Genomic DNA, 22,849 nt, shown 5'->3' on the forward strand with positions numbered 1-22,849 from the left:
TTTACCCTAAAGATACAAACGTAGTGATCCGAAGGGGCACGTGCACCCGAATGTTTATAGCAGCAATGTCTACATTAACACCCTACTTCTTAAAGCGGAGGTCCACTGACTAGGATAAACAAAGTAAAAATCACTATGTGGCCCTCTATTTCTTTCCCCCATCCCTTGGCCCTTGGGTTGCCTAAGTACTTCTTATATCCAGGGCAACCTGCAGACTCGTGTTCATCCACCCACAGAGCTGTTTTGGTCATTTGTATGGAGCAAGGCAAGGAAGAGCTGGACTGGGTCTGACCTTGGCATTCCTGGATCGGATTAGAAAGGCCACCAAAATCTCCCCAGTTGTCCCAACTCCAGCATCTCCTGCCTGGTGAGTGATATAGGTAAGGTGAGCATAGAGGGCTTTGTACTGTGATCAAGGTAAATGCAGGAGGGACAAGGAAACGCAGAACCAAACCGTCAGGACGGCTATCTAGCCTCCAGGCAGTGCGGGTGGCACAGTGGCAGAAAGTGGCAAGGAAGCCCTCCCTTCACATATGATCTACTGTGCATGGCTCACCTGAGTCCCCTCCCAGGCCTGCCTTTGAGCTGGCTCCACCCCCACTCCAGACCCTGCCTGGTCCCTTCCCACCCAGCAGGGAGCCCTCTCTCTGCAGCTGCAGCCACACTGGCCTCTGGTCCTTCCCCCAGCTCTCCCCAGTTCAAGTGGCAGAATCAGACACCATCTCCCCACCTCCCTTTTTGTGTTACTCACCAGAGTGGAAGTACCCAGAAATCTCTGTTTTAAAAAATTGCTAATCATTATGGGATAAGAGGGGATGTTTAAAAAGGATAAAATATGTATATGTTACAAATATTCTAAAGTTTTACCATGTTCTTGCAGTCCTGGTGCTGAGATGGGAACCCCTCACTGACTTTCAGATGGTAAATGAAAAAGAATAAAAAAATAAATAAAAATAACAACACAGCAGCTCTGGGATGGTTTGGATTTGCAGGTACTTTGCATTCCACAAATGCATAGAGTCAGGAGAATGAACTCCTTCTGGTGGATAAAAAAAAAAAAAAAAAAAAACAGAGGATCAGTATTCTGTGCCTTGTTTAAGAGTACAAAGCTAGGAAGAACCAAGCATAGCGACCACGCTGTTTGCCCTGCACCACACCGCCTGCCTCGGGGGACCTCGTCTTGACCTGAAGGCAAACTTCACCAGCTCCTCCTCTTCCCTTTACCTAGACCCTGAACAAATGTCATGAGAATGCTTCCTTCCACACTCACAACAGAAACAGTGTTGCTCTCTCTTGTCTCAAATGGGCAATTTGCCTCCCCAGCTGTCCCGGGACTAGATGATACCCCTTCTGTGAGCTCTCAGACTGACCTGGAATACGGCCGCCTCTTGTATCCTCACAGCCATATTCTCTTCATGGGTAAGTGAAGCAACGAACACACCAAAGAAGAGGACAAATCCTGCACATAGGGATGCTCTCTGTTTTACATATTGTTGGAAGGATAAAGCAATTTCTGTGAAAACTCTGAATGCAAAGTAGGTCCTAAATATGTGTGAGTTGAAACGAAACAGCCTTTTCACTCTTCTGACTGAAAATTCCTCCAAACCATCTACCCCTTCCTCACTGCTCACTCTGGAAATAGGGGCCACTTGAACTAGCTCAGCCGACCACCCCTTCTCCCTCAACCTTCACCTTTTTCCTGTTTTATTGGTTTCTCTCTTTCTCTCTCTCTCTCTCTCAAGAAAAGGCTAACCCTCCATCTGGACCTGGAACCCCATCCCCTCTGGGCCAGATATATCAATCACTCCTTTTTAGCCAGGTTTCTCCTCCCCTGTCTCCCTCCCCCACCTATACACAAACTTTGTCTTGCCCAAGATTTAAAAAAAAAAAATCTTGACCTTGTCTCCCTTTCAAGTTTCTACACTTTCCTCCTCCCTCCCATGACCACTGAATTCTGATAATGTCCTGCCCATCTGGCTTCCTGCCAATGTCATCATAAAAGTCACCAATGGCCATGTTGCCAAATCTGATGATCTCTAAGTCTTGAGTTTGCTGCCACACTTGAGCCTCAGTGCCACTCCCTCTTCCTGGAAAGCCTGTCCTAGCCCCTGTCACCATGCTCTCCAGTTCTTCTCCTGCCTCTCTGACCATCTCTCACCTTCTGAGTCTCCTTTGCCACCTCCTTTTCCCTTTAAACGCTGAAGTTGCTCAGTTTTCTCTCCATGGACCCTTTCTCTTCTCACTGTATACACTGTCCCTGGACAAGCTCACAGTATTCTTCCAAATCATCATTTCTGCTCCCTGAGTACTAGCGGCATGGAGCCAGTCATGCTTTATTGGGAATTGCGGGTTCCATAGGGTGTTGAGTGGCACTGTCCTACCCACAGCTTGGATTTCTGCCTGGAGTTGTGCAAGCACTTTATACTCTGCTGTCAAAGCAGATCATGTGCAAGGCCTTCTGCTAGGTCCTGGGGGAAATGTGCATAGACCTAAAGCCTTGCACGCAGGTCAGCAGCCTCTTCCTCCTTTGCTGGGTTCCTTTCCCCTAGGGTATCTACAAGGCCATAGGCACACGTTCCAGCCATCACGTGTTCTATGCAACAGAATGGTCCGTTCAAAAAGAATGAGCTGCCCCACTTTTGCCAAAACGCAAATTTCGTTTTTCTCTCTTCCCAGTGTCCCACCCAGCACCCGGCCCCTCCCCGAGAAAAACGGATCCAATGTCACATGACAACAGTGCCCTCTAGAGGAGTGTTTTTCAAATTGCAATGGTGCCCAATAAGTGGGTATGGCCCCATCAGTACCTCCCATCACCCCGGCATTTCTTCCATGGTGACTTTGTCACACCACACATCGAGAGGAGGAGTTCCTACCCTCTCTCCAGCAGCTGGGGTGGGCTTGTGATGATGGAAGAAGTAATGTTATGTGACTAAGCTACCTTTTCACTGGTTCTAAGCTTTGGAACCCTGAGTCACCTGCAATGTAATCAATTCACCGGCCCTGAGGCTGCCATGCCGTGAGGAAGCCCACACTAGTCCACGTGAGACTACAGGAGAGACAGCTAACCCAGCCCCACCCTGACCCACTCCAGTTACTGACTGACTACAGCCACTTAGAGACCTAGGTCGGAACAGCCCTGCCGAGCCCCTCCCAAACTCCCAGGCAGCAGAAAACATGAAGGTAATAAAATGATTGGTGCTATTTTAAGACACTCAGTTTTGGGGTGGATCCTTATGCAGTAATAGACTAGAAAAATGGGTCATGCATTCAATCTAGTGTATTATAACCAGCATGGTTTTTTTTTTAAGATTTTATTTATTTATTTGACAAACAGACATCACAAGTAGACAGAGAGGCAGGCAGAGAGAGAAAGGAGGAAGCAGGCTCCCCGCCGAGCAGAGAGCCCGATGCGGGGCTCGATCCCAGGACCCTGGGATCATGACCTGAGCTTAAGGCAGAGGCCTAACCCACTGAGCCACCCAGGCACCCCAGTACCGAGAAACTTTTATCAATAAATGTGTGTGTTTGTATATGTTCTACTGGATCAAGAACTAAAATGTACTTGTTCCCATGAGTCATCTAAAATGTTTAAAGTTGGGGGCGCCTGGGTGGCTCAGTGGGTTGAGGCCTCTGCCTTCGGCTCAGGTCATGATCCCAGGGTCCTAGGATCGAGCCCCACATCGGGCTCTCTGCTCGGCAGGGAGCCTGCTTCCTCCTTTCTCTCTGCCTACTTGTGATCTCTGTCTGTCAAATAAATAAATAAATAAATCTTTTAAATGTTTAAAGTTTTTTTTTTAAGATTTTGTTTATTTATTTGACAGAGAGAGAGATCACAAGTAGGCAGAGAGAGAGGAAGGGAAGCAAGCTCCCCGCCTAGCAGAGAGCCCAATGTGGGGCTTGGTCCCAGGACCCTGGGATCATGACCTGAGCCGAAGGTAGAGGCTTTAACCCACTGAGCCACCCAGATGCCCCTAAAATGTTTAAAGTTTTGAGAAGCCAAACTATTATTGCAATCCCAGAAGTTACAAAAACAAAAACAAAGCCAGCTGAAGCCAATATAATTGCAATGAGCCAAGAACATGGGAATTCTAGTACCTTATGGGCATCAGGTGGGCCCACTTGGCCTTATCATCCAGACTAGAAAGAGGAGCAGAAATGCCTTCCGCTTGTGAGAGCGAGAAAAAAAGGTGATTCCCAAAACAGGTGTGTACTAAATGATTTGTGCATGTTTTCTCTAGAACACTTAGTACCTTGATTCTCTCAGTAAATATTCTGTTACATTAATGGGATATCTGAGACAGTTTGATGACATTTTTCTCCATGAAACTCCTGCATCAGAATCACTTGAGGGCTTGTAAAAATGCAGATCCCTAAGCCTCTCTTTTGACCTACTGTATGTCTCAAAGACCTGTGGCCCAAGACTGCATCTCATCCCGGCCCCCCAGAGACTCATCTGCATACTTAAGTTGGAGAATTACTAAATCACTGGGAGGATTGTCAGCATCGTGTTGGAAATTCAAATTCCCCTAGGAAATGAATTCCCCTATCATGCGAAAGCCTTTAAGCTAATCAGAATACTGATAGGTCTCCCTGCGTTGTGGATGTAACTGGAAAGAGCCCTGATTGGTCAAGAAACCTCAGGCGGATACCTGAAAGGGAGGGCCAAGCCTGGAACACCTTCATCTTTTAAAAAAGAAATTGATTTTAAAAGAGAGAGAGAGAGTATCTCTGAGGAACAGTATATGTCTGTGTCTTTATGTGACTCTCTCTGCCTCCACACACGTAGATATAATAAATTTTTTCAGTACATTATCATGTTTTGACATCTTTTCAAAATCTTTCCTACTGAGGAGAGACTACCCTTCCCCACTGCCCAGCCAGGAGCGTACCCTGCAAATGAAGCAACCAGAGCTTGGCCTCACCTCCTCTGTCTGGCCTGGAAGCAATATTCCTGTGCCTTACTCATCCCAGAAGCACACACACACTGTCCTCCCACCCCGAGTAAGAGCTGATTTGGATTAATAAACTTTGCAAGGGTCGCTGGGCTTCACCTTGAGAAGACCAGTTCTCGCACGTTTTACCAGACCCCCTCAATATGCCCCAGCAACTAGACACCACTCCCTAGAGCTTAGAGCCCACTGAAATTATTCAAACTAGCTGATCCCAAACTACTCACCCTGTTCTGCCTTGCCTTCCCCAAGGAAACCCCAATAAAGGCCATGGGCTGAGTGCTTCCCTTGCTCCTGCCCGATGACCAGGCTATGGTCTCTCCCATGTGGCCCCGTAGGGCATGCCATGCTTCCTGTCTCCAGGACCTGTGAGTATAATAAACTGTTTTCCTGAGCCTCTCCTGTCTCTTGTGGCTGCACCTAACTGACTGTATTCTCATAAAAGAATACAAAACAGTGCTTGTGTCTGTCTCTGTGTATCTGAATGTGTTTGTATGTGTGTGCGCATCTGTCTTTCTGAGTGGGTCTGTGTGTATCTCTGTGTGTGTCTGAGTGTGTTTGAGTGTGTTTCTGGGTATGTTGGGTGTGTGTGTGGCCGTGGAAGACCACTGGGCAGGCCTTTTACATGAGGTGTTTCCAGATAGGGAGCAGTCCCTATCCTATACTTTCAGCCTCCTTGTACCTGAGTGTCTGTCTCTTGTACGCACTGTGCACACAGCTGTATATACCTATGGACACGCTTCGCTTTGATGGATCCCTAAGTTCCTCCTGGATGGGGCCTCCTACCTTTTTTTCTGCTTTCATTCCCAGAATTCCATCCCTATTAATGTAGATTCACTGGCCTAAAAGAAATTTAAAGGTCCTCCAACCCAGTGCTTTCTCGAGAATTTGAACAATAAAACATTTTTTTCATGATCGCCCATTGACAGAATGTGAGCAAGGTCACTTGGCTTCATTGAAGCAGTCAAAGTGGTCTTCTAGGGAAGTTAAATGCTACACAAAACGAGTCAATGCGAATTTATGTGTTATTTTATCTCATAAAAGAATAAAAATATTAAATCATTTTTCTTGCACAAAGAACAAAAAGCAGAACTTCTGACAAAATTCTGTGATAATTACAAGAGGCCTGACAGAGCAGTGATCATCTGGTACATGGCAGACCTCCACCCCTCCTGACTGCGTACCCTCCACCTCCTGTTCCAGGCCTGCGTCACCACCCCTCAAAAATAGCTTATTGCAAAATAATAACCACAATGTCTGTGTATGTGTGTTTCTATTTTATTGAATGTTTTTAAACACATTTAAGAAAAAAAATACCTGTGTTGTTTTGAGAGTTTGTTTTTGGTTGATTTTAGGATTTGGGAGATCGCCTCGCAGAAGAGACATTTATTACACTGATTTAACCTCGTCTTTGGTTAGGAAAATGGAGTCCAAGAAGAGGAAATGATCTGCCCAAGGTGGTAGGTTAGTCTTTGTTTCAGACTCTAAGGAGGAAAAAAGAAGATTCATAGGCATGCTAAGGACCTCTTCTGGTCTACATCCTGAGGGGGTCCAGGGCCCCGAGGGAGAATCAGAAGAACTGGAGGCATTGCTGGAATTTTCAAGAAGTTAAGTAGCTAAAACAGAGATCTGGTCCTTGGGGCTTATTTGGATACTTTATTATTTTCTTAATACATATAACCATCTAGAGAGTTTATAAATAACAGTCTAAAATAGATGAATCTGATTTGCCTGTGTGTCCTTAGTGTAGCCGCCATACTCCCACTCTCTGCTGATAATGCTGGCAGAAGCCACAATGACGTCAGAGCCATTCAGCTCCGCTGTGTACAGTGGCATCATTATACAGACAGAGCCCAAGGGGTAAAGGTCTGGCTCCAAGCTGCCCTGATTCCCCTGAGTTCACACCAGGAAGGCGGTGAAAAGCGGCCACCTGGCTATAACTTTTCATGTAGCGACCCCTGCTGCCGGGACCTGGAGGTGCAACACGAAAACTGTGGCGCCTACTTGGGGAGGGACTCAGGACCTTCTGTTCTCCTTAAACCTGAAGGTCTTGCCCAAGCCCTCACTCACCCACAGCAAAGCCCATAGATTGGGAGCAGGTGTTGATGCAGATTGAGGTTGTAGATAAGGAGGGGACACTGCAGACAAACCTATGAAACAAAGGATGTCTAGAAAGGCATCCAAGTGAGCACAGGCACTCAAAGAGCATTCCCCACTCTGCCCCTGCAGAGGGAGTGGTCTCAGACAGAGCAATCTTGAACAGTTAAGTTGAAGCTTGAAGAATGTGTAGACTTCTTTTGAGGAGGAAACTTCCAGGACTTAAGATTTTTTTTCTTTCCAGACTGGTCCACTGGCCTATCCAAGGTTGTAGTTAGAGAAAATACTTCAACTTATAAGTTTAAATATATATATATATATATATATATATATATATATATATATATATATATATCGGGGTATGACTTAGGGCTGATATGATGGTAAACAGAGATGAAAACATGGGTCCTGAAATCACATGGAAGAATCAATACAAAATTTGGTCACCCAGGTAGCCTAAGACATAATTGCACTTTTTTAAAAGATTATCAACAGGGGTGCCTGGGTGGCTCAGTGGGTTAAAGCCTCTGCCTTCGGCTCAGGTCGTGATCCCAGAGTCCTGGGATCGAGCCCCGCATTGGGGTCTCTGCTCAGCGGGGAGCCTGCTTCCTCCTCTCTCTCTCTCTCTCTGCCTACTTGTGATCTCTGTCAAATAAATAAATAAAATCTTTTAAAAAAAAAGATTATCAACAAAATAGAAATACAATATTAAAAATTTTATAGAGAGGCTCCTCTTCCTGCAGCTCAGGTCATGATCTCAGGGTCCTGGGATTGAACCCCACATCAGGCTCACTGCTCAGCAGGAAGTCTGCTTCCCTCTCTCTCTGCCTGCCTCTCTGCCTGCTTGTGATCGCTCTCTCTCTCTCTCTCTCTCTGTCAAATGTAAAAAAAAAATTTTTTTCGTATAGAATGCACAAACTCTAAGGATACGCTGAGGCTTCCAGTGGTTCATGAAGAAACATTGGGTGGACCAAGTTTGGACTTGGACAGATGACTGTGATTAGGAGAATAAAGGTGGGTGTGCAAGGCTCAGAAAGCAGTTTGACTCTGGTTTAAAAAAAAATTGTCCCCTCACCCCAAGTAAGAGCAGATTTGCACTGATCGACAATACAGGGGTCTCTGGGCCTTACCTCTGGACAACTGGGCCCTGATAGTCTTACCAGATTGCCCAGCCTACTCCATCAGCCATAAAGGGGTCGGCTGGAACCAAGAGGAAGGTATTGGAAAATGAGGAGGGGGGCGGGGCCAAAGAGCAGCTGCCCATCTTTGAGTGGACTCAGAAGGACTGTGGTCAAGGCTAAGTTTGCCCCAAGTAAGGCAGGAATGGGATGGGTCCTGGGGTCAAGGACACAAGCTGAAGCAAGACCCCAAAAAGTTACCATCCAAGTTACAGCAAAGAGACGGAAGAAGATTGGGGACCTAATGATAGTTAGACTAGCTACACATTGACACAGTAACTGCTGATTGGCCAAAGATGAGTCAGTGCAATATAAACAGAGACTTCCTCCTCAAAACTCATTTAAATGTAGGTTATAGGGATGCCTGGGTGGCTCAGTCAGTTAAGCGTCCAATTCTTGGTTTTGGCTCAGGTCTGATCTCAGGGGTGTGAGATCGAGCCCCGGGTCAGGCTCCATGCCTAGCATGGAGTCTGCTTGTGTTTCTCTCTCCTTCTCCCCCTGTCCCTCCCCGCCCTGCATTCTCTCTCTCTCTAAAATAAATAAAATAAATCTTTTTAAAAATTAACTAATTAATAAAAATAAATGTAAGTTATAGAAAATGGAAAGATTCCATAATCTTACATAGTGTGGAACCCAAAGTCAAGAAAAGTACAAAGCAAAAAACTACATAGGCCATTCTCATGTTTTTTCCATTTTTTTATTTTAGATATAATTGACATAGAACATTATATTAGTTTCAGTTATATAACATAATGACTCAATATTTACACTTTTTCAATGTTTGTATATTTTACAAAACAATCGCAGTTAAGTCTAGTTAACACCCATCACCATACATTGTCACAAAATTGTTTTTCTTGTGAGGAAAACTTTTAAGATCTACTCAGCAACTTTCAAATATACAATATGGTATTATCAGCTAGTATGGTATTATCATGTTATACATTACAACCCCATGAGGCCATTCTCATTTATGAACCACATTTTTTTTTAATCCTAAATAAAACAACAGCAAGTTGAGCCCAGCGGTATTGAAAGGAATTACATATCACGACCAAGTATGATTTAGCTGAAGAATGTAAAGACAGTTCTACATTATAAATACTATTGATGCAATTGATTATGGTAATAGGAAGAAAAGCCTTGTAATCATCTTAATAAATGTAGAAAAATAATTTTGTAAAATCCAGTACCCACTCTTGGGAATGGATCTTGCTAATCTTGTCAAACTAGGAAGAAAGTGAAGAGAAATTGGCCCAGGTGTGTGTATGGGGCCAGGGCACCCCAGGGCAGGGCCAGCGACCTGCAGACTCTCCGGTGGTGACATGCTTAAGGAAATGGTCTGCACACGAAGTGGAAATGCGGACACCCCCCCAGGACCTTAGCCCTCACCCCAGAGAGCTTTTCTATTCAGAGTTCTCTTTTTTCTTATAATATTTATAAAGCAGTAAGTGGTCCTTAAAGAAAATTTGGCAACAGACTGAAAAAACTTAAATCATAGCCCAGGTGCCTCTGGGCTGCATGGGCAAGCAGGCAGCATCTCCTGCTGGGACCTGGACAACAGGGTGCAGGAGGCGAGAGAGCTCCCCTCTACTCAAAGCCTCATAAACCACGTGCTGGAGGCCAAGACAGGGTCTGCCCCAGGGCCCTAGCTGCAGCCTCTAGGAACATGGATGTCTTACTGGAGATGTTCTCTAGCTGCCTAGCTCAGCACTCGAACCTTCTTAGGCACGAATGAAGCCCCATGGGTAGAGGTCTGCTTTAGCTGAGGCTTAGGATAATCTAGTCTCGTTATTCACAGAGTTCTGTAAATTTGCCATGAGCGCTGAATTAGCGAATACTGAGCTGCTGCAAGGGGAAATGCAGGAACTACAGGGAAATGCCAGGTTCCTACAAGCCTAGGGTCACATTTTTGTCATAACCTTTTAACACATAACCTTTGGTGAATAAATGAACTACTTACTACCGAATATGTGCCAGTCCCAATGACATGGTTATTTCCTTTACTCCTCAGAACAACCCTAAAAGGTACCATTTTGGGAGAAATGAAACAAGTAACCCAAGGTCTTTGAACATGCTCTTTGGGAACCAAAGTGGTTATTAGGATACCTGGCACATATCAGGTGTTCTGTAAATGTCACTTCTCTCTCCAGAAAGTCAGTGGTTACAAAGGAACAAAAAAATACAATGCAGGACCTGCCCTCATTGACAAGCTTAGGTTCCAGTCACAAATCTCTCCTTAAGAGGAAAAGCTACTCCCATGTCTGTCCTTACACTTTCATTTCTACTTCATTGATATGCTCAAAATAATCAAAGTGAAAAGTGAGCTCGGGGGCACCTGGGTGGCTCAGTTGGTTAAGCGTCTGCCTTTGCCTCAGGGTCCTGGGATCGAGGCTCATATTGGGCTCCTTCCTCAGCAGGGAGTCTGCTTCTCCCTCTGCTGCTCCCGGTGCTTTTTCGCTCTCTCTCTCTTTCTCTCTCTGTCAAATAAATAAAATATTTTAAAAAGTTAAATTACTTTTTAAAAAGTGACCTCAAAGCATCCCTAATAATAAGATAACAATTATAGGGTGCTTTATAGTTCTTTACATAATTGTGTGTGTGTTCATATGCGCGTGTGCCTATGTATCTATAGAGAGGTTAACAGCAGATCCTCACAATTAACTATTGTAAACACGTTACCAGGATACTTCTATCAGAAATGCTTTGTGTCCTCTGGCAATTCCATTAAGCCTGCCACACACCCGTTCACCTGCCTTTCCAAAGTTACAAACAGAGGAAAGATAATTCTGTTAAACCCTAGAGGGATTTACATGGGCAGGAACGCAGGAGAAGTGAGTAGGAGGGTGTTTTCTTCAAGTTGAAGGAGCTGAGAAGACAAAAAGTAAAATCCAGTGGTAGCAATCAGATTGCTGGTACCAAAGAGCAAGTGAGTCAGGTGCGGAGCAAGGATGGGCCACACCCTCAAGAATCCGAGTAGCATTCTGTGATCTGAGGTGGAAGGAATGCATCCGCTCCGGAAGCTGGGTGAGGCAAGGCTGCCATTAAGGCAATCCTGGCACAGCTATGATTACAGACAGGCCAAGCTGTCGGGATGAAAACAGAAACCCGCATCACCCGCTGCCATGCGGTGAGATTTCCCATGCTACCCTTGCGTCCAAGTAGCACATCTGGACAGTCACATGACCTTAAGTCTTCGTGGGGGGAGGGTAGTACCTAATGGTAAAAATAGTACTAATTTTATTTATTTTTTTTAAAGATTTTATTTATTTATTTGTCAGAGAGAGAGAGGGAGAGAGAGCGAGCACAGGCAGACAAAATGGCAGGCAGAGGCAGAGGAAGAAGCAGGCTCCCTGACGAGCAAGGATCCCGATGCGGGACTCGATTCCAGGATGCCGGGATCATGACCTGAACCGAAGGCAGCTGCTTAACCAACTGAGCCACCCAGGCGTCCCAAAATAGTACTAATTTTAAAGTGTCGCTGAGTGAGCTGCAGTATTACACGAGCTGATCAATCCTTGCTCTTGCTTATCGATTATGATGATGTTTAAACTTGAGAGACATTATATAACCAAGAGAGACATGTTAATTGCAGAGAACTTAGAAACTCCATGTAAACACTCAGAAGAAAATTATGATCATTTATAATCCCATCACCCCTATATATAACCTTAATATTTTATTGTGTAACTTTTCAAAATTTCATATATATATATATATATATATATATATAAAATCATGACATATGCTCCTTTGTCACTTGATTTCTTCACCGACGAATCAAATGGAACATACATCTCTTCTTCATGTCAATAAAAACACTCTTGCAACATCATGCTTTATGCCTACAGGGCACTCCGTTGTGTGGTACTTTTATTAATTATTTGATCAGTTTCCTATTGTTACACATTTACTTGCTTCCAAATATGACTATTGCAAATAGTGTAGTAAGCATACTTACTCATGTCTTTCTAAACATGTTTCCCTTGGTTCCTCCTTTACATGGAATTGTTGAGTCAGCGAGTTCTTATATATTTATGGCTTATATATATATTGCCAACAGCCCTGCCCTACAGCAAAGGCCCCACCACCATTCACATCATTATGTCATCACTTTGTATGAATGTTCTTTTCTCCTCTCATTCTTTTTTTTAAGCTTTATTTATTTATTTGGGGGGTTGTGAACATGGTTGGGGGATTAGGCAGAGGGAGAGCCTTAAGGAGCCCCCCCTCACCAGCACTGAGCACAGAACCCCATAGAGGGTTCAATCTCACCATCCTGAGATCACGACCTGAGCCAAAACCAAGAGTTGGACATTCAACCAACTGTGCCACCCAGGCATCCCTTCTCTCATTCTTACCTATAATTGGTTTCATTCTGATATCTAACAAATTTAACAGTACTATAAAAAACACTGATATGTTTTACTGTTTATTTTTTAAATTTTTAGTAATGCTAAATATTATTTCATGTGTGCATTCATTTCCTAAGGCTACTGTAACAAAGCACAACAAATTGTGTGGCTTTAAACAACAGAAATGGCTCACAGTTCCAGAGGCCAGAAGTCCAAAGTCAAGGTGACAAGATTTGTCCAGGCCCAGTTCTGCCTCTCTACCTGTGGGCTCTGTGCTTCTCCCCACTGCTGAGAAATCATTAGGTAGCTCCATGGGAAAGAGCTACTCTCAGGCTTCCTGAGGACCTCTCTACCTGGACCTACCATGCAGTCATCATCTCTCTGGATTCTGGTTACCAATCTAGGGTTCTACAAAGTCAGCTCTTGGACTGCTTCACCACCTGAGGGTCTACCAGCCCCCATCCCAGGACTCACTCAAGTGTTTTCTTTCCTTTTTTCTTCCTTCCTTCCTTTTTTTTTTTTTAAGATTTTATTTATTTATTTGACAGACAGAGATTACAAGCAGACAGAGAGGCAGGCAGAGAGAGAGAGGAGGAAGCAGGCTCCCCCGCTGAGCAGAGAGCCTGATGCGGGGCTCCATCCCAGGACCCCGGGATCATGACCTGAGCAGAGGACAGAGGCTTTAACCCACTGAGCAACCCAGGCGCCCCTATGAGAAATAAATATTTAGGGGCACCTGGGTGGCTGAGTTGGTTTGAGCATCTGCCTTTGGCCCGGGTCATAATCCTCGGATCCGGAGATAAAGCCCCACATAAGGCTCCCTGTTCAGTGGGTAGCCTGCTTCTCCCTCTCCCTCTGCCTGCTACTTCCCTCTGCTTGCGCCGTCTCTCTGTCTTTCTGTCAAATAAATAATAAAAATCTTTCAGTAAAGAAATATTTATCATGTTCAATCCAAAAAATTTAAGAAAAATCCCAACAATGGCATTTAGAATAGTAGGGTAGTACCTATGGATTTAAAAATTTTAATCTCTCAATTTATTATTGGTTCTGTCTGGTTTCCAAATATTTTTTATTAAATACCTCTATAGTGAAATAAATGTGTTCATTCATTAGACAAACCTTTGCTAATAGGTTAGTATACGCCAAATACAAAGAATTAAGGAAGAGCAGGGGTGCCTGGGTGGCTCTGGTGGTTAAGGGACTGCCTTCAGCTCGAGTCCTGGTCCTGGAGTCCCAGGATGGAGTCCTGAGTGGGGCTCCCTGTTGACTGGGGAGTCTGCTTCTCCCTCTGATCCACCCATATCTCCTGCTCTCGCGCTCTCTCTCTCTCTCTCAAATAAATAAATAAAGTATTTTTAAAAAAGAATTGAGGGGGAACAATGAAAAAGATAAACATGGTCCTTGTTTCGAAGAGGTTTTAATCTAGGGAAAAAAAAGAACACAGGACAAGTAATGAGCAGTAGTGATGAGCACTGTCACAGATCAATACAGGGTGTGAAAAGAAGCCATGACGAGGAGCATATGCTGTGGAGAATTAGGCAGTTAGAAAAGTCTTTCTGAGGTCCTAAAGCAAATTTCAGCAAATTTCAAAAGGCAGAGAATGTTTGCTAACGTTAATGCAGTCGCCTCTCCAACTGACAGGAAAAGTTATCTTAAAAATATTCATATGCAGGGACACCTGGGTGGCTCAGTTGGTTAAGCGGCTGCCTTCAGCTCAGGTCATGATCCCAGCGTCCTGGGATCGAGTCCCACATCGGGCTCCTTGCTCAGCAGGGAGCCTGCTTCTCCCTCTGCCTCTGCCTGCCATTCTGTCTGCCTGTGCTTGCTCTCCCTCCCTCTCTCTCTCTGACAAATAAATAAAATCTTTAAAAAAAAAAATATTCATATGCAAAAAAAAAAATATTCATATGCTTGGAAATTAAGAGACGGTCTTCTAAATAATTGATGAATCAAAAAAGAGTTCGTAATGGAAATTAGAAAATGTTTGAGCAAACTATATTCCAAACTTGTGAGAGTAGCTAAAGCAGTGTAAGAGGGACACAATCTTAAAAACACACATAGAGGGGCACCTGGGTGGCTCAGTGGGTTAAAGCCTCTGCCTTCCGCTCAGGTCATGATCCCAGAGTCCTAGGATCGAGCCCCACATCATGGAGAACCGCACCCGCATCAGGCTCTCTGCTCAGCAGGGAGTCTGCTCAGCCCCCGTTCGCTCTCTGCCTGCCTCTCTGCCTACTTGTGATCTCTTTCAAATAAATAAATAAAATAATAATTTAAAAAAAAACAAACACGTACAATTAACCCCTGAACAACATGGGTTTGAACCACACCAGTCCACTTACATAGGGACTTTTATTTTTTCAATAAATACAGTACTACAAATGTATTTTCTTTTAGGATTTTCTTAATATTTTCTTTTCTCTAGCTTACTTCATTATAAGAATATAGTATATAGTACATAAAACAAGCAAAATATCTTAATCAACTGTTAACAATAAGGCTTCTGGTCAACAGTGAACTATTAGTTTAAGTTTTGGGGGATTCAAAAGTTATATGGGGATTTTTCCACTGGGGGTGGAGGTCAGGGCCCCAATCCCACATTAACCCCATATTGTCCAAGGGTCGATTGTACGTACATACATGAAATTAAGGAAAAGGAAATTTTAATCTGTAGTAACAGCAAATCAGTTGTCGCCTGAGGTCAAGGGTAGGGGAGTAAGGAGGAGAAAAGGGGAAGACTGACTACGAAAAGGCAAGGTTTGTTAAAAATCCTCGAGCTATATAACTAAGATTTGCGCTTTGATCTGGATATTAATTATATTAAATATTTTTTTAAGACTCTGAAGGAAGACAGGAAAGGAGGGAGGACAGGATGGAGACAGTGAGTCCCAGCTCCCCTGTCCAGCCCCCAGGGGCTCAGTCTCAGCAGGGGGTGCGGGGCGGGGCCAGGAGGGGAGGAGGGGCAGACGCCTGCATGCCTGATGGGGAGGCGGGGCACAGCGGGGGGGGCTGGATGCAGTTCCTCCTCTCCGACGCCAGGCGGCGGCGTGGGCGGGGAAGGGTGGCGGTGACCCCGGCCGCCGCAACAAGGGGGCGGGCCGAACGCGGGGCTCCATGTGGGCGCCGGCGCGGAGAGTGTGCAGCGCGGAGTCGCAATGGCGGAGATGCAGCAGCTGCGGGTACAGGAGGCAGTGGACTCCATGGTGAAGAGTCTGGAGAGAGAGAATATCAGGAAGATGCAGGTAGCGGGCGGGGGTCAGGCCGGGGAGTCCCGGCAGTCCTCGATTCCTTTGGCAGCCGCGGCGCGCCGCTGCCCGCCTCTCCGCCGACGCGAGTCGGGGCATCCCTGGGGTTGCCGCCGCGCTCTCGGAAGCGCCTCTCACCCTCAGAAGTCCTGGAGCTTCCGCCGAGTGGATGAAATCTGTGTTCCCTCCCCACGCGCAAAGCTGTTTTCCCCCCAGGCCAGTTCCGGGGAGGGGGTGTTAGACCCCGGACCAGCGTTAGAAAGCCCTTGGTGTGAGGCGTTCGGTGTCCACCCCCTCCCCGCGTTCCTGTGTAGCGCTGCCCCTTCGGCAGGTGAGCAGGCGGAGGCCCAGAAAGGGCACGGCCAAGGTGAAACACCGGAAAGTCAAAAGCGCTTGGCTTCCTCAGTGGCCATGTCATGCCGGTTTTAGTGTCGCTCCACACAGCGCTGGTTTGTAAGCCGTTGTGCTTTGATCGCCTAAATGGTCTGTGGCTGTTGGTCCTGCCTCCCTAACCAAATTGTGGGGTTTCTGTTATAGCGCTTCTTGAGTCATTGATTAATGGATCGGTTGCCCCCTGGTGGAAAGCAGATTGCTAGAGGTTGCTGACCTCTGAACCGAGAGGCATAGGTACCTGGTTTTCAGAATTTGACTTCGTCTGACCCACCGCTACCTTCTCCGTCCACCCAGTCTACGGTGCAACAAGTGCCAATGAGCTAGCAGCAAGAAGGCCATGGAACCTTCCGCTAGGCTTCGAGTATACATTTCCCATGTGTGGTTTTAGGTTCCTGATGTCTGTTAGGAGAGGTGCAAATAGAGATGCCCCTCTGTTGCACTCCATGATTATCTCTGCCCCAGAGGCTTTCCCGCCTCACCTCTCTCTCTCTCTCTCTCTCTCTGCCCTCCGTCCCCAGGGCCTCATGTTCCGGTGCAGTGCCAGCTGTTGTGAGGACAGCCAGGCGTCCATGCAGCAGGTGCACCAGTGCATTGAACGCTGCCATGCGCCTCTGGCTCAAGCCCAGGCCCTGGTGACCAGTGAGCTGGAGAAGTTCCAGGTGAGAAATGCCCCAGGCAGAGGACTTCACGCCTTGATGGTGCTCTTTTGCAAGAGATGACAAGCATTCATTCAAAACTCTTGGCTTTAGTGTCTTGGTTCTTTTAACATTTGGGACAGTCTTGTGGCCAGGCAGTCTTTATGGGGTTTGAAATTTGGGGAAAACTCCTGGAGGTTGAGTGCTTTAAGTATTTCCAGAGACAAAATGATGTGAAAAAGAGTTCATGACCAAGAGCCTTTTCCCTCCCATAGACACAAAATACAATATATATACTGTATAGTGTAAAGCCTCCTAAGACATGTATTCATTCATTTTTAAGCTAGTAGAATCCCCAGGGAAGTGGAGTAGGCTAGTCATGAAGAGATGCAGATTGGAGCAGTATCTTGCCATCCTGTTGTGGACACACCTACCCAGAACAACCCCTGTTTGTTACACCTAGGGGGCAGCTCCTGTTTCACTAAAGAACAGTCATTTATGTGAAAGAGTAGTAATACTGACTCGTTGATGCCTTCCTCGCAAGCCCCTCTGAGGTCACTAAGAGCAAAAGGTATCCACTGTATCTCTTTCTGGAGAAAAGGGTAGCCGCAACTTCATTTTATTCCCTTTCTATGACTGGAGGTTGGAGAAAGCAGAGCCCACTTCTGAACCAGTTTTTTGAAGCCTGAGATCCTGTTCACATGGGAGAAATTGTAGCTAATATACAACTTTTACATTCTGCTCTATGGAATTCTTCAAAATCACTGACACTGCAAAGGACTGACTTACCCAAGATCCTGAACCCGGAGAGGTTTCTTTGTGTTCGTTTTGACAGCTAATTTTATTAATAGGGTCTTCGACATTTTGATTCTTGAATTGCTGTATAACTTTCTCCTGTACACTTTTTAGTCTTCTCCAAGGCTTACTCTTCCACTCACCAGAACTGCTCTGGGCGCTCCCCTCCATGGAGCTAAATCCAGTGTAATTTCTTTTTTTTTTTTTTAAATAAATCTTTTTTTTTTTAAAGATTTTATTTATTTATTTGACAGAGAGAGATCACAAGTAGACAGAGAGGCAGGCAGAGAGAGAGAGAGAGGGAAGCAGGCTCCCTGCTGAGCAGAGAGCCCGATGCGGGACTCAATCCCAGGACCCTGAGATCATGACCTGAGCCGAAGGCAGCGGCTTAACCCACTGAGCCACCCAGGCGCCCTAAATCCAGTGTAATTTCTCATCCCTCGTTTTACTCAGCCTGTCTGCATCACTGACACAGTGATCACTTGCCTCCTTGAAACAGTTTGTTCAGTTGGGCATCAAGATACCTCACTCTGGGGGCGCCTGGGTGGCTCAGTGGGTTAAAGCCTCTGCCTTCTGCTCAGGTCATGATCCCAGGGTCTTGGAATCGAGACTCGAGTCGGGCTCTCTGCTCAGTGGGGAGCCTGCTTCCCCCTCTCTCTCTGCCTGCCTCTCTGCCTACTTGTGATCTCTGTCTGTCAAATAAATAAATAAAATCTTTAAAAAAAAAAAGAAAAGAAAAGATACCTCACTCTGGTTTTCTACCTCTTTCCCTGGCCATCCTTCCTTGGACTCCTTTCCTGCTTTTCCCCTCCAACCCATGAGCATTGGAATGCCTAGTGCTGTCCTTGTACCTTTTTTCAATCTAATTCTCTAGTCTCATAGCTATAAATATCTGCTATAAATATCATCTATAGGCCGACAACTCTTACATTCATTCATCTCTAGACAAAATTCACTCCTGATCTCCATATTCATATATCCAGCTGCTTCAACGTCTCCCCTCATTTTGTCTATCTCCCCTCACTGGAATGTAAGTTCTATGAGGGCAAGAACTTTATCTGTTTTACTCATTGTTATATTCCCCAGCATTAGGAGAGTACCTGACACATATTAGACACTCAGTAAATATTTGTTGAGTGTTTTTCTATAGCAAGGACAGGTATTAAAGAATCTTAACTGTAGCTGACCAACAGCAGCCTCTAGTTACTTCCCAATTCCTGGAGGGGGCTTCTGTATCATTTATTCTGTTATTCATCTGCTTTCTTATCATGCTTTTTCTGGACCCTCCTGATGCTACCCTCTATTTCAGTCAGGATAATCTTGGTTAATTGCACTATAGTGTCCCTTTAATTGATCAAGATTATATATGTCAAGCCACGATATGTAGCAAGGGACCTAGCACATGGTAAGCACTTGGTAAATGGAGGTCAGCCTTTCAGCCTTCTCTACCTTCTTCCTTCTTGCCACAGGACCGCCTTGCCCGATGCACCATGCATTGCAATGACAAAGCCAAAGATTCAATAGATGCAGGAAGTAAAGAGCTTCAGGTGAAGCGGCAGCTGGAGAGTTGTGTGACCAAGTGTGTGGATGACCACATGCACCTCATCCCGACCATGACCAAGAAGATGAAGGAGTCTCTCTTGTCCATTGGGAAATAGAGGTGTTCACAATTGGCCATCAGAGCTCACGGCAGGAATCCATTTGAGAAGAAATGGGAGTTTGGGTCTTTTAAATGAAGTTTATGAAGAAATTAACAATGGCAGCAAGTTTGAGGCCCATGTCACTTGCCTCTGGACACTGGTTCCTTTATGTTTCGAACCTAAAAAAGTGAAATGGAAAAAACTGGTGCTAAAATTTGAAAAAACTGGTCAGAGATGGCACAGGAGAGTTTTTGATAGCCTAAATTTCACATGCTTGTCCTAGCGCTAGGGATCTCCCTTGAACCAAGCCAGAGCCAACCTCCAAGATACCAGATTCTTCTCAGTACACAGGTAACAACAGGCTGGCAGGTTCCTAATCTGCCTATGATCTGGTGGTGTGAGCAAAGATGTTTCTGTTTGTTGCCAACTTCCTATTTACCAGAAGGATCACCAAATCATTTTTCTATAAGCTGTAAAACAAAATCCACAATGTCACTAATTTAGAAGGGAGAAAGGTTTCTGGGTCTTTGTTTTGGTTTTATTTTATATATAAGGGCATGAAGTTGATTTAAGATGTGGAGTTGGGAGGGGTAGTTCATTTAAGAACTTGGAACAGTTCTTGTGGATATCTGTTTCTGGCCATCAAGATATGGATATGCTTTTCTTGAAATATCCATTACATCTTCCAGCTAGGTAGGAGACCCTGTAAAAACATGACAGGCGATGTTACACTGGGTATGGGAAGCAGATCTTCCCTCTCACTGGCTGCTGTGATGGGCCCTGAGGCTGTCTGCTAGAGTACAACAGGACAATCTTGCAGTGACACTCTTCCTTGAAAGGGGGTTTTGATTGCACTATATACAAGTATCCAGGAATGTACACTGAAGGAGGAACTGTTGTCTTCTTAATTTCAAGTTATTAGATACTGGATTTGGAAAAACCTGGTTTTTATAGAACAGAATGGAATGAAAGCCTAAACTCAGTATTGCTTATTTTGCCCCCTCAAATAATATGGCCCTATTGGGACAATCCCTTGGCAACCAGAAGGTCAAAGGAGAACAAGTAGGTGATTCGGGTGAGCTGTGATTCCTTTAAAGGAAAAGATGGAAAGCCCCCCTCCATTACCAAACACCACTTTTGCCTGGGGCCTTTGCTGCAAGCAGTATTCTGCCCCAGCTCTAGCACCTTTTCATTTTGATAAGGACCTTATTGTCTTTTTACCAACTTACTACTTGAAATGATAATATAGCCTGTGTTTGGTGTTTCAAGGCTGTGATATATTTTCCTAGTGGTTCAGTTTTAAAAAATAAATAAGGTTTAGTTTTTCCTCCACTATTATGTTTCTTATGTCTGGGTGTGACTATACAACTTTCTTAGGATGCTTCTCTTTGTAGTTTGTGAAATAAGTTTCTTAAGAGGTCATGAAGAGTGAAAATTTAAAAAAAAATTTTTAAGAGTAAATTAGTTATGAACTATGATTCAAATGCAGGAAAACTGAGGTCAGGCACAATGACTTAAAGTCCATTTGTTGGGGGAAAAAAATGCTGTAAGGCTAAAAAAAATTCAATATCCATTTCAGGATTCTAGCTTCAACTCAACACTAACAGCAAGAGGTGGAAAGGGTAATTAATGATCCCTCTTGAGAAAATGCAACATTTAGGATTTTGAGTGTCAAGAGAGTATCAACTATGTAATGAGTTTAATTAAGTCTTTACTATCATTCGTATTTAAATGGAGCCATTCCTGAACATTAGGAATGAATCGAATTTTGGGAAATCATCCCCTACTTAGAATCACAATGGCTTTACTATTGTGACCTAAATCTTATATAATCCCAAGTTATATTTTATTCGTACGTATGCATTCGCCTATTTTGGGTAACTTAAGTGGGAACAAGTTGGAATTCACTTTTTACACTTGATTTTCAAGTCAAGAGTATCTCATATTAGAGATCGTTACGTTTTTTATATTGGAGCACGGTACATCAAGTGGGGTTCTGGAGGCAGTGTTACAAGATTTGGAGGATTGTCATTAGGGAATACATTCAAGATTCAAATTCCTAGAAACTGAAGCCACTTCACCCTACTAATCTGGTGTCCAGAGGTCACGAAAGATGTTCTTGGAATCCTAGGCTTAGCATGACAATATGTGGGAATACGTGCCAAAGAACTATTAAGAGGCCCACTCCTCTAGAACCTGTATTCACGGTATATATGAAGAAGACAACCAAGGCAATGCAACAGAGAGAGGGATAAACCAGCTCCTCCTAGAGACTAGAGACAGAACCGCTAAGTCAATTTTACAAACGAGGAAACGGAACTGAGAAGATGACTAGTTCCACCCCTAACCCCATCTAGGCCAGTGGGTGGCGACGCAACCGGAAACACAAGATCGATCGACAAGTTCAGGCGCCCCCAAACTATCGCGAGGTGAAATGTGAACTCTTCCGAGAATTGATTGGCTGACAGGGTCGATGACGTCAGACGCGAAACGCCGGGCCTACCGCGGGAGCGCGAGGGACTCCACGAATTCAGTTTGGAGGTGTCTTTGAGCTCGCCGAGTAGACACCATGAGCAAAGCTCACCCTCCCGAGTTGAAAAAGTAAGTATGTGAAAGGTCCAGGTGGCGGCTTCTCTGCGTGCGTTGAGTTCCTTAGATCCTCTCCATTATCTGCAGTGTACCTGGCGTGCGTGTTCCGGCCCGAGGCCGCCGAGAACCCGACAGGGTCTCGCGCCTTGGTACGTGGAGCCCTCGCCGGCGTCTCGTTTCGCCCTGGTTGGCCTGGCATAGTTCCCAGTGGCAGAAAAGGCGCCTCTGTTCTGCTGTCTCGCATTCCTGGGTGCATCTCCCGGTCCTCCGGCCCCCACGCACTCCCTCTCCCCTCCTTGCTTGGAGACCCTGGAGTGCCATCCTTTGTTGGACTGCTTGAATAGCCTTAAGTGCTAGGTAGGGTGGCTGGAGAGTAGTTCTAGAGAGAACTAAGAAGATGGATGGAATGGAAGTGTTTAATAGTAGGTGAGGATTCAGAAGCCACCTTAATCTTAGAGTGTATTTGTAGCTGTTTTCTTCGAGCTTTAATTTAGAAATCCCATTCCTTTCTGTTGCTTTCTTGTGCTGAAGTTAAACTTGAATGTCACGTGAGCTCTTGCTCTGTTAACAGAGCTGTGTGAGAACGTTCGTTTTTTTTATCAGAGAAAACGGGATTTTTTTTTCTGCGCCCAATAAAATCATCTCAAATAGGATTTTCCTACTTTAAGGCTTTAAATTCCTTAAAGACTCGACTAAACTACATGTTGGATGCCTAAGTATTTCTCTATCTCGTTTATACCGTGTAATGCTAGATTCTGCACGCAGTAGATGGATAGAACAAATTATGAAAAATTGATTCAGGAATCGATTGGGGAAACAGCCATCTGGCCTGTGTATAGTTCACTTATTACCAGCCTCATAGAGAAGTCAGACTTAAGAAAAGGGTCATATTTGATAATTTTACATTTAGGGGCACTTCGTGGTGCAGTCAGTTAAGCATCCAACTCTTGGTTTCAGCTCAGTTTACGATGGCAAG

At 44.9% G+C, this 22,849-nt stretch overlaps 2 protein-coding genes across 4 annotated transcripts in view; both read left to right on the forward strand.

Moving 5' to 3' along the window:
* The first annotated feature begins 3,910 nt into the window (after positions 1–3,910).
* The window catches only part of SNRPG (small nuclear ribonucleoprotein polypeptide G), a 28,723-nt gene continuing 9,784 nt past the window's right edge, over positions 3,911–22,849 (forward strand). The window contains exon 1 of one of the 3 annotated variants that reach the window (XM_047744486.1): positions 3,911–3,935. Coding sequence is in view for 2 of the 3 variants with exons in the window: in XM_047744485.1 (XP_047600441.1) it covers positions 21,854–21,885 (32 nt within the window). In the remaining variant the exon portion in view is untranslated. Of the gene's footprint in view, positions 3,936–21,749; positions 21,886–22,849 lie in introns of those variants that run through there. The other 2 variants (XM_047744485.1, XM_047744487.1) reach the window with 2 other exon arrangements.
* FAM136A (family with sequence similarity 136 member A) lies at positions 15,650–20,616 on the forward strand. The gene is made up of 3 exons (XM_047744484.1): positions 15,650–15,818; positions 16,733–16,873; positions 19,114–20,616. The coding sequence occupies exons 1-3, from the start codon at positions 15,732–15,734 to the stop codon at positions 19,300–19,302; spliced, it is 417 nt and encodes a 138-aa protein (XP_047600440.1). The 5' UTR covers positions 15,650–15,731; the 3' UTR covers positions 19,303–20,616.

Source organism: Lutra lutra, chromosome 9 (genome assembly GCF_902655055.1).
Source record: "Lutra lutra chromosome 9, mLutLut1.2, whole genome shotgun sequence".
Taxonomy (NCBI): domain Eukaryota; kingdom Metazoa; phylum Chordata; class Mammalia; order Carnivora; family Mustelidae; genus Lutra; species Lutra lutra.